General features: G+C 44.3%; 1 protein-coding gene across 3 annotated transcripts in view; it reads right to left on the bottom strand.

Annotated features, from left to right (window-relative positions):
• MAP3K20 (mitogen-activated protein kinase kinase kinase 20) overlaps window positions 1-12450 on the bottom strand; it is a 93298-nt gene that overhangs the window by 8040 nt on the left and 72808 nt on the right. For all 3 annotated transcript variants that reach the window (XM_075093473.1, XM_075093471.1, XM_075093472.1), the window contains 2 exons: window positions 11491-11583; window positions 401-517 (listed from right to left, as the gene is read on the bottom strand). In XM_075093473.1, coding sequence (XP_074949574.1) covers window positions 401-517; window positions 11491-11583 — 210 coding nt within the window. The remainder of the gene's footprint in view (window positions 1-400; window positions 518-11490; window positions 11584-12450) is intronic.

Genomic DNA, 12450 nt, shown 5'->3' with positions numbered 1-12450 from the left:
ACAAAACACAAAAACACACCAAAACTCCACCCAGACAAATCACACAAAGTTTCAAACTGGAACATTTTAAAACACTTTCTTCTCTTGAAAAGGAAAGTAATTTTTTGAACATTCTTTTCTTTAAAAGGGGTAATAAATTCAGAGGATAGAACATAGAATTAAAACAAGAAAATATAAATTAGTTGCTTCTCTTATTTTTCTATTGTTAACGTTATTGTCAGCTTAAAAGAGAACCAAAATACCTAACTCCTATTATGATACAAACCTGTTTAAAATGTGCATTTTATTTAAAAGCTGTCAAGAGATTGAGCTTCCGCAAGCACAAAAGTCGACTGCTGTGGTATTTTAATGTCTTTGTTTGAGATCTGTGAATTCGTGAAAGCTTTAAGGCTGTAAATACCTTTGTCATCTTTAAAATCTCTACATCAGGTAGGTTAGTGCTGAATGTCACATCTTTTATGTAGGTTATTGCAATTTCATCCCCGTCCATCTCCATGTACATTTTCCATTTACAATCCTATGAATAATATAAAAAAGAATGCTGGATTGTTAGAATACAACTTAAAACAAAATAAAACAAAACAAAAACAAACAAAGCCAAAATGAAACAAAACTGGAAGCCAAAACAACCTAAAACCTAATCCTCAATATATGAGGGGAAAAAAATCACCCAACAAGAAAGATAAGGAACACACACATATTTTAGGATACGCATGTTTTCCAGTAAAAGTATTGATAACGGAAAACCCTCAGGTTCTCTTGCTTGCTCTCCTCTTATCTCACCCAGAAAGACAGTCGCCACATTGACGGGTCTGGATGTCTTCAGAGGTGTGGATCCCCTGAAGGGCCCCAGGAGTATGGTGGCTTCACCCACCTGGACAGACAGCCCGTTTGAGCAGGCAGTGCAGGAGCTCTGCACACCAGTGTGGCAGTGGAGGCACAGGGCAGAGGTGGGGGCCATCACTCGGGGTCACAGCCAGTGCTGGCAGCCAGCCCCAAGGACGTCTTCCCAGTGAACCCGGGAACAAATGCCCAGAGGGTCACTCGAATAACGGACAAGAGGATGAGCTGGTTATTACAGCTCTATTATTTCAGATTTTGAGTGCCCTGTGAGGCACTAAGCATCCTCAGCTTCCACTCACCTCCAATTGCACTGTTAATTATAAGCAAGCTCAACTTGGAAATTAATCACAGTGAGTCTAATAAACCAAAGCAATGAAAGGTATCCTTAAATAATCCCCTGAGCTGAACATGGGGCCAACATCCAACACTTTGCACAGGTGTGAGCCTAGAGAAGCTGATGGCTCTGGCAGCATCCCGGCAGGACATACCACATGGGCTGAATGCTGGGACTGGGGTTTGTACCTGTGGCCAGGGAGGCCACTGGGGACCAGAGGCTGCCTGTCCATGTTGCAAACTAGCCAACTTTCGCTGGTGTGGCCGGCAGGTGCTTTGGGAATTAGATATTGTCCAGTGCACTGAGTTCCTCTAAAAATCAGCCCCCTGAGGGACAACAGGGCTGCAGTGAAGCAGAGCGTCTCCATCTCTGTGTAGGCAGGAAGGGATCTGCCCTTCACAGAGACAGGAGCTCCTCCAGACATGCCAGGGGTTCAGGAGGGTCTGTGTCTGCCGCGCGCCGCCGGCTGGTCAGGTGGGTCTCAGCATTTGCGGAAGGCAGTCTTCTCCTCAATTCTGCTCAGAAAATGCAAAAACTTTCAATGGGGACACAGATGGCCGCTTAGGGCCAAGGGCTTGCGTAAGCAGTTATTTGCACACACAAATGTACAGCAGCCTAAAAAGTATCCGTTCGCACATGCGATTATGTGCTAGTGTTTGCACGTGCATCTCTCATAAATGTAACGTAGGAGCTCAGCCCTCAGAAGTCTCAAAGCTTTCAATCAGGCATTGAATTGGCAATTCCAAGATAAAAGAAAACTGGAGGATAATCATTTCCGAACAGCAACAACAAATTATGCTTATGAAAGCATTTGGCCCTGTGTGTCCATCTGTCTCCATTGAAAGCTTCCGCGTTTTACAAGCAGAGTGGACATGTGAGTTGGTTTTCACATCACCCTGGTGCGAGTCTGAGCAACAGGAACCGCGGTCCAGCAGTCAGGGCGGCGGACCAAGACTTGGAGGCACTGAGTTCAGCTTCCAGTTCTGCCATCAGCTTCCTGCGCAACCTGGTAAGGCGCCAACATTGCCCTGTGCCTTTGTTTCCTAATCACAGACTGTATCTCTCACACATCCTTTTTCTGTCCTGCTTTTTTGGGCTGTGAGCTAATCCAGTGTCATGCCTCCCTCTTCCCAGGTAGGTACAGCATGATGCACCGGCCCTGACATCGGCTGAGGACTGTACGTGCTATGTAACTGAATAGCAACAGCGAAGCAAGTTGTCTTTGACTCCTCCTCACCTCTCAAACTGTGCTCCTTTCCCGGCCCACACTGGCCTGCTTGCCAGACTTTTTTGCAGGACTCCCTAAATTCATGCTACCTGGATTCCCTGTTGCAGATCAAACCCAAGGTTAGGGACAAGATGCTTGATGACATTTATAAGTTTTAGAAAAACACCTGAACCAAGGAAAGAACAGAACATTGGCACAAAATACTATGCTCCAGTTAATTCAGTGCATCTTCCGCCACGAGACCAGTGCCAAACATCTGAGAGCCAGAGCTGCACCTTGTGCCAGGGTTCCTGTGCCTTCACAACTCAGGATTTTGTGCTGTTCACTCACACCTTCCTACAGACCAGATATGACAACCGTGAGCTCATTTTAATAAACAACATAAATCAAACAACCCTCTCTAAGGAAAAGGCCGACAAGCTGTGTAAATCCAGGGTCTGGCAGGCAGTGGGCACCTGCCAGCGCCCAGCCCCTTGCTGGATCTGCCACGCACAGGAGTCCTCTCTGTGTGGTAACAAATCAGGCTGCCCCATGCAGCTGTGGATGCACGAGCCCTGCACAAACACTGACTTCCCCAGCTCCAAACTGCAGCTTCAGAGAAAGAAAATACACTCTCCTGTCCTTCAAATCCAGCCCCCAAACCTTCCATCCTCCTCGGAGTCCTCTCCAGCCGCACCATGCAGATACCAAAGGGCAAATTATCACACTAAGCATACCCTCCCTGGTCACTCAAAAATACATCACTCATTTTATTTGGAAAGGTTTTCATTTTGCATTATTGTAAAATCAACAGTGAAATGGGGAAAGAAAGAAAGAGAGAGAGAAAGACAGGGAAGTAAAGAGGGGAGAAAGGAAGGAGAGGCTGGGAGAAAAAAAGACAGGAAAAAAAAGAGAGGAAGGAAAGGAAGGAGAAAAGACAGCAGTGAGGTGACTTTTGAATCAAAGCACCTGGGAAATCTAAGATAAGTAGGTGGCTACTTGTCTTGCACTTGGTAACCATTTCGTTCAAACACACAGTAAATAACTGACATTTGTGTGCTGCAGAAAGGGACATATTTCCCTGTTTTCCAATCGAGTTCTAGATTCTTATTTAGCAATGAATAGGAGAGAAATGCTCAGCCACTTAAGCAAAAATTTGGCTAGAACAACCAAGCATACGTATTTCAATTCTTTGATGAATTGCAGCCATAAGATTTCTTGGATCGAGACTACATTTAGTGCCAGACGTGTATGGGAAAATAATTTGGAAATGGCTTGTTCAAAACGTCTCCATGACAAATATACTTACACAAGTCCTTCAAAGAGATTTCCCTGGACATCTTGTAATTCAAACATTAAAATACCTCCCAATATTTACCTGCTTGATTTTGACTTAAATAAAGAATTTCAGCTTTTTGTCTTTTTTAAAAAAAATTTAGTTTCAGAACTGAGAAGCACAACCAGAAAAACTTTGTGTGAAAAACATTTTCAAATAACACTTTGACAAAGCCCATAAATCATCAGCCTCTGCAAATGATTGTAGAAAAGAAAAGCAAATCACACATGTATTTTGAGTCACTTCTCAGCTTTGAAACAGAAAATAAGAACACTTTAAAAATTAAGTCTTCAGCTTACTGTGGTGACAATATTCCTTTAACCCCATATGCGCTAACGTGTGCAACAAAAATAGAAAGGGAAATAAAAAAGATCAGCACAGGCTTTAAACAAGCATGCCTCCTGCCACAACAGCTTAAAACTCTTGCTGGGGAGACACCTCATTTTCCAAGGAGGCCCAAATCCAGGATTCATTTTAAAATCGGTGGTTGCAATAAACTTTTTTTTAGATTGAAGAAAAAAATGGAAACAGCATTGTAGCAGGCAACTGGCTATTAGAAGAAAAGTAAGATGTAACGCAAGATGAAACAAATACGAAAAAAATGTTGGTCATGCTGGTACTAAAAGTAGTAGCATGTTGATGATTTAGGTCCCCAGAAGCTCCTTTACATTCTTAGCTATTATCCATCTCAGCTGCTGAAACCTGCTGTTTTAAAGGCATTAGAGTTGAACATCTAGTGACAGCACTTGGGTTATTTATCATTATGTATCACCCTGCTACACTATATTTTATTATTCTGGATTTAAAGGAAGATAACACAATTATGGTTAATTTGCTTCTCTTCTTTATATATATAGTGTCATGACCCACCACGGCTTTGTCCCATGAGATATTTTTAACCAAAAAGAAATCCACAAGAAACTCTCCCTAAAAATTCCATTAATAACCTCTTGTAGCGTGTATAGGTTGCAGGGTCTGGAACTAAGAATGTTTTAATCTCTTCAGCAAAACAATGTCTCATAATGATGTACAGGACTATTGCTGCACTGATGAAGAATCATACATAATTCAGCACCTTTCACTTGGCACCACTGTGATATCCTCATTAGCAGTGGCTCACAGTGGCTGTCAGATGGTGTCCATGCGAATGCAGGCATTATATTGTCTTTGAGATGTGCAGCTGCTTCCATGACACTGCCAGTATATAAAAACATGACGCCAGTTTGTTTTATTTAGTGCTAAACCTTCCAGTTTGTAAAAACAAGGCTGACACAGAGCCTGACATGAGGCAGTGAAAATAATTAGCTCTCATTTTCTCAGCCTCCTATTTCCTTCTCCCCGCTGTGTTCTCTTTCCACTAAACCACCACATGTCAGTCGAAATGGGAGGCAATTAGTGGGCTCATTTCAGTCCCCACAACTGTGCTGAAAAGAAAGTATTTATGATGGCACAATGAACAGCTGAAAGATTAAATAACATTTGCCTTTTGAAAAGAAAATGACTTCTAGCTAAATGGGCAATTTTTGATTATTCTCAAACAAGCTTAGAGTAGTTGGTTTTTAAAATACAAGAAAGGAAAATGAGTCATTTTTAGGTGAAAGAATCAAATAAAACTTGACACAGTAATGCAAATAACTGATGTTTTATTGCAAAATATGTAAATGTGTTATACCCTTAACAATGGCTGGTGTCTCAGGTCAGGGCAGGCTGTTGCCAGCCAGGCTCCAGAGAGAGAAGGTGGCTCCACCGCCGGTTTTGTTTCAGCTGTGCAGGCAGAAAAAAACAGGGGCGGAGGGGAGGCCTTCCGAGAGAGATGGTCTTAAAACGTACAGAAACAAAGCAAGCGAAAGATATATTTATGTTATCAGCTGCCTGGATGCCTCCTCCAAAAGCCGGAGCCCTTACTCCTCCGCAAGGCTACAGGCACTGGCTGGCTGCAGCTTCGCCTGGAGAAGCACAAGGCCTTTTTAGCACCTACGCAGACCACCCGGCAGTACCCAAAATATCTGTCCCCTGACAGCGCCTTCCTTTAACATCCAGCGCTGTGAAGCTCTGTGCCACCACAGAAGGGAACATAATTGTAAATACCGGGTGCCGCTACATGCTGCGGGCTGGTGCTCTGCGAAGAGTGGGTTGCAGCAGCCGAGGTGGAGAGCTCTGCAATAACAGCGGCCCTGAGCCTTGCTGTAGCGTTTACCCAAAGCTGCCCTTGCCATATGATCAGAAGCAAACAGGGATTGCTGCGGTCACAGGCATCATCATGCACACAAGCAGCCTGCTTGCAACAGAGGACTGTAAAGGTGGAAGCATGAAAAACACAAGTCCCTTCCCTGAGGGCTGCATGGGTGCCCTCCCGTGCTGTCAGAGCCAGCCCTGTCCTCCAGTGGCATTTCCCACAGACTGCTGACGGGAACAACATGCTAGAGCTGTGCAGACACCACGTCCCCACCGATGGTGGGGTGGGCTGGCACGTGGAGGCTACAGCTCACACACTGGAGCTTGCAGCCCTGAGGGGGCAAGGATGTGCAGGATGTCGGGAAAGGCATGGCAGGGCCGCTGGACATCTGCCCATGCCAGGGCCAGAGGCTCCTCTTCTAGGCTTCTGTCTGGAGAGGATGTGTGCCAAGCCTACAGACCACTGGGAACCTGCCTGCGCTTCTGCAGATGTATCCATAAAAGACAACATCTGGAAGGCAGCAAGTTAATTCAGAGTGGCCAAGGAGTAAAAACAAAGCTTGAGATTAAAAAGTCTAGAAAGTCAAGTGAGCAAATTACCTAGCTGAAAAGTCTATATGCCTCTTCAGGATCATAGAATCATTTCTGATGGGAAACCCTGGCTCAGCACCACCTACACAAAGATTTTAAAAGATGTCAGCTTGAGTTTGATTTCAGTTACACATGGATGCTACAGCTGGAGCAATCCCAGTGAAGTGATGGAGTTATACCAGTTCCACCTGTGTAAAAACAATATGTGGTCCAGATAAGGCTCTTTGAAAGAAAATACATGGAGCTCTGATCACCGGCACTAAACTTCTAAAACCCTACCACTGATCCACCTCCTCGGCAGACTACATAAACCAGTTCTTAATGGTGCTGGTTATATTTAAATGTGGCTGTGGTTTTATTTTACAGCTTAGGTAATTTTTGTTTTCCTTCACGAAGTATTTACCCCTTTACTGACTACTTATTAGAGTAGGAGCAAATCTATGAAAATGACACACAAACAGACCTACTCTGATTCTTGCATTAACTATTAGCCTTTAGTAGTGAAAGCATTGGGTTTTGAGATGGAATTAAAGAGAGAGGCTTTAGAAGACGAGGTTTTGAGATAAGGTTAAATTACCCCACATTAGAAAGTCAAGGTACTTGCAAGTATCTCACAAAGGAAGGGTCAGATTCGTCTGCCAGCTTTACTTACTGAAGTGGGTTAAAATACCTACAGAGCATATGTGCAACTCAAAAAGTACAAAACTGGAATTCTAAGTTTTAGACTTTGGCCCTTGCTTTATTTTTTGCCACATTTGTAATGTGAAAAGTACCTTACAAGGTGAATTAAACTGGTGATGTTATCTCATGTCTGTCTGAACTAGGAATTATTTTTAAGAAAGTGACGAAAGGGTGATGTAGTGGGAAGGTGGAAAGGAAGAAGCAGCAGAAATGGTCTCAGTCACTTTTGCAACTGCATTCCCATTACATCAACTATTTCAGTACTGTTTTTTCTGGTACTGCCTGCATTTTGCCAGCCCGGGTTTCTCCACATGAAGAGTTGGTCACAATGTCTCTCTAAAGTGACCTTAATATTACATTCACTTTTGCATTACACATTTAAATAATAGCATTCAAATACATCCCAGTTTGGATATTCTAGGCTAAAAAATAGTTCACACAGTTAGCAGATGGTTATGAAGAGGCTCTGCTCCTTACCTTGTCAAATGGAGGGAGAGGTAACTGGGGAAAAATAAGGCAAATGGTGAGCCAGCTTCAAGGCTTTGTGTTTGGATATAGGTCAGTTTGTGCCACACTCGGTAAAAAATGAAAACATTCGAAGGCATGATGAAATCTGCCCTTTTGAGGACCAAAACTAAAGACTGCACCAACAGGAGACAAAAAGACTCTGAACCATCCTTCTTAAGGGGTTGGGTGATTCATCAGTGCAGAGCCGACACAGCTCAGACACCTTTCCCTGATTGGGAAATTTTAATGAGCCACTGAGGACGAGAAAGCCATTGAAATCTCCCTCTGCAGTTCTGTGAACCGGCTCAAGCCACAATTGCCAGGGTTTGTTTTTTACCCTCTTTGGTATCTTGGAGTTAATTGGTGTGTGTCCCCCTTTTTTTTTAATTTGTGGAAAAAAATTATATAAAATGTCTAAATTTATCACCTTTCAGCTCAGTGGGAACTGTGTACAGAAAGGTCATTAAAAGGAAGTGAATGGAAGTAACCACATAACTTGAACTACAAGAGTTGGAAAAGAAACCTCTAAAAACCAGGTTAGCTTTGCAGCGCTCACTCCTGATGCATTCAGAGAGCACAAAGGTCAACTGAGCTTTCATCACCTCCAAAGATGCAGCTAAAAAGGGAAGGAAACTGTAATGAAATGACTGCATCTGTCAGCTGGCGGAAACCAACATAATCCCACTAGAAGATGCAGTTTAAATTAGATAACAAATCTGAGGCTGGTAGAGTTGTGTACTGGGAAGTCAATGTTTCATTCAGTGTACAGACAAGGCTGAACACTGTAATGCCATCCTGAAGTAAATTCATCAGGATCCTTGCTAAAAGGCACTGCCATTCCTACGGCCTTTAAGTTTCTGCCTGCTAACAGAGAAGGTGCACTGGCTGTGCTGACAGGGCTCGGTGCAGTGCTAGGGAGAGGACACCTGTGCCCCAAAGGAACCATCCTCTCACCTGAGACGCTGCTGTGCTCTGACCAGCCAAATGCATCTGAATTGACCTGCATCCCTCACATGGTTTCTGGGTCCTGGACCAGCTCATCCAGCACTTTTATGCCCTGTGGCATTGCAGTATGTCATGCTGCACGCCAAGGCTGCGCCCACACCAGGGCTTCAGTTTGGATCAGGAGCGTGCTTTTGTCCCATGCGTCCATCCTGTCCCATGCTTTGGCAGAGCCACCTTTGAGCACATGGATGGCTTTGCTTCCAGGTGCAACTACACCAGAAGACGCACTACAATAACTAATGGGAACTCAATCCTGGAGACCAGTGCAGAGCCAAGCTGGGGTAAAAGCTCCCAGCGTGACCTGTTGCCCTGTACAGAGCCCTTCCTGCTGTGCTGCACCAGCTCCCAGCTGAGCCTGATAAACTCCCATGATGTACACAGTCTACACATCACCTGGGAAACACTCATTCTCAACTCATAACCCAGATTTGAGCTTATTGCCTCTGTTTCCTCATGGCTAAAACAGAAGAAATGCTTCTTATCTAGGCAGCTGGTTATAGGGACTGATTAGGGCAAAGTTCCTTTGAAAAATTTATTTTTAAACTGATGTAGGCCAGATTTTTAGCTATAAATATGGTGGAAGGTATGATCCCAGGTGATTCTGGTGACCCGTTTTACAGGAATAGGCACCACTCTTCTACAAAAACGGGACAGTAAAAGAAGTTTAAACCCTTCCATCCTAGTTCATTTTGGAACAAATCTGGATGGCAGCAGTAGTTGGCTTAAAGCAGCCTCTAGGGGAGCTAGAAGATTGTAGCCAGGGATTTTCAAAGAAACAAGCTCGCCAAATTTTCTGTATTGTATGTACCACACCAGTGTTTGTTAGTCTGATGTTTAACACAAATCACCTTGTTCACATTAGCCCTAGCATCCTGCCCAAAAGCTCAGTCAATCTACTCCTTGCAGTCCGCTTGTTAAAACCGGCTTAGCTGCAACATCTTTAAAGGCAGGTATGAGTTAATAAACAGATCTCGGACAGAAGTTTCCGGTCCCCACAAACTCAGGTGACAAATAGCACATTTCCTGGAACGGCACTGGGGACTCGGGCACTGCGGTAGGGCGGATGCCAGGGCAGGCATGCCTGGCACGCGCCTACGGCTGTGGAGGGAATGGCTTCCTTAAGAAGTGGCCTGACAGCACGCAGAGCAGAGAGGACCAATTAGGAGGTCACAGGGAAGGCAGGACCCAAAAAAAAGGGTTCTCAATTGGCATATCAGAAATCTGCAAAGGTTATGCTGGCACTACGCAGGCCCGTTGAACTAGCCCCATCCTCTCATAACAATTCAGCTTCTGTCCTGTAGACTTTGGCACGCTGTCTCATTTACAAATTTTGCTGTCATGGCTAAAATACCTACTTGTCCTCACACTTAGTAGGCATTAGTGAAACCTGAATTTCTCTCCAACACTCAGGTCTATTCACTCCTTCTCTTGCTGTTTCCTGGGGGAGGCTGCCCACCTCCCTACAGTATAGCTCACAACCCATATTGGAAATGGAAGGGAGATATGAGCTATTTCATGGACTTTTAGTTCCTTGTAGAGTTGCACATGGGAAAGTCACACACCTACAAGAAAGCAGCTGTACAGCATCATAAGCTACCTGCATTCAAGAACACTGAGACTAAGTAATTCACACAGTGATAAAGAAGGTTTTAATAGGAAAAAAAAAGTGCTTAGGATAAAAGAAACAAACAAAAAATGGACATCTCCAGACAAAAAGCAAACAGCTTTTTCAAATTGATGAAATGATTTCAGTACGAGTCCAAGTTCCTACTAAGTACAAACCTAAATGTTTTCTCAGCAAGCACCACCAAGTACAGAAATCAAGAGACTTCTGCAAATATGCCCTGAAAGCAAAGCAGCCAGATAACACAAGATGAAAGTCAGCCACCCACAAGTTTAGGGTGGACACACAATGCAGATTTGTTAAATACAAAAGGAAACAAATCCTGCTGTCACAACCCCTGACTCTAACTCAGAAATGCTTTGCACACCATTTCCACATAAACGATTAATTCTAAAACTCTTGAAACTCTGAGTCTATGGCAAGCTGGATAAAGAAAACAAAAAGCATGGGACAAACCTCACTCTCTGAAAAAGACAATGTAGTGGAAATGCTTTGCTGGAACATCTGGAGTCATCAACACTCCTGTTACACAGGGCGTAACGAGAGATCCTTGAACCAGCTCGGCTTGGAGCGGAGGTTTGATTAGGATGCGGCATGCTGGTAACTGCCTTTTACCAGCTCTGCACAGTAGTTTTGCCATCTGCAGTGTGCTGTACCTACCCCTCCCTCCTTCCCCAGCAGCGTGAGTGAACACAGTCACCACCAGGACCAGTCCTCCCCAGCCAGCAGGTGTGCATACCACGTATTTTCCAAACTCCTCTTGCTTGCATAAAAAGCCACCACCTTTCCGCTAAGACAAAAGTAATAGTCTCTCCACTAACAACAGGCGTATGGCACTGCTGAACTGTGAACGGGGTTTTTTTGCATAAATGGATTGTTATTTCACACCCATTGGAATAAAAGGAACAAAGCAAAAGCCTGAATTACAAAAACTAGAGTAAAAAAAATTGTTCACAAGGAAACAAAAGCTTTCAAAGCTTTCTGTGCCACTCTCTTCTTCCTCGCCTGCTCTGGGGTGCGGTTCCCCATCACCAATGCAGCCCCATTTGCCACCTTGACATTCGGTCAGCACTTTCCAAAACAAGAGGATTCTCACACAAATCCTCTTTTTTTTTTGTTCAGAAGATACTGGACCCTCTGGGTAGTGACTGTTAACCACACCAGCTGATCTAGCACTCCCAGCTTACCTTTGGACCAGTTCCTGGCTTCAAGTGATAACCAAAAACGAGTTCAAGATTCACTATTTTCTCTATATTTTCTTCAGCTCCACCTGCAGAATCCTGCCAAAAAAAAGGCAAGGTGAGACTTCACATCTACCACAACCCCCTAGGAGACAGGAGTAAGGCCTTTGGTGGCAGAAAGGATTTGCCTTTCAGATGCTACAAGTCTGGCAGGCAGCAAGAAGGAGCCATCACACTGCTCCAAGAGGAGCCAGGGCTTCTGCACAGGTTTACAGTGCACAGTGGACGGCACCTGGGAGATGCTGCAAGATTTCTGCTCCTGGTGGAGCCGCTCCAGCCTGGCACGGTGCCGCTGTGAGCATCGTGGCAGCCACTGCCATTGGAATCGCAGCCGCGGCACGGCGACAAAGCCCTGACTTTCATTTTCCCCTTCAGGGAACAGAGTTTCACTGCACGTAAATTCACTTCAAGTGGATAGCACTCTATAACTGTGCAATAAATTATGACTAAAAAAGCTACTTCAGGCTTTGGGGTCTAGAATTGCTTGATTAGCTCACGGAATTAAATCAGGCAAATATCTGCTCTGGCAACCTCAAGGTTCCCAAACACTCTCTCCGTTTTGCATGGCTCTTGTTACTGATATCAGAAAACCAACAGGTTAACACAAGGGTGACCAGACATTATAAATCATCCTTCTCTCCTGCAACATTAACAAACTGAGGAATGATGGGCTCATTCTTGGCCAGAGGTCTGCCGTTCTTCAGTGGTGAGCAGCTGGTGGCACCGGTTCAAAGGAATGGCTCTTAAGAGTAATTTCTGATCAAAGGAATCACAACCAGTAGTCTTTTAATTTAATAGTACCGGTTCCATGATAAAAATCTTAGAGCCCCCTTGAAAACAACTTTTATTATCCTATTACTCGTTCTGATGTGACCCATTGCTGCTGTTGACCCTCCGCATTCGTCA

The sequence above is a fragment of the Phalacrocorax aristotelis genome, chromosome 5 (genome assembly GCF_949628215.1).
Source record: "Phalacrocorax aristotelis chromosome 5, bGulAri2.1, whole genome shotgun sequence".
In the NCBI taxonomy this organism is placed as follows: domain Eukaryota; kingdom Metazoa; phylum Chordata; class Aves; order Suliformes; family Phalacrocoracidae; genus Phalacrocorax; species Phalacrocorax aristotelis.
The sequence above is the reverse complement of the archived record's forward strand: the minus strand, read 5'-3'. Positions and strand labels throughout refer to the sequence as shown.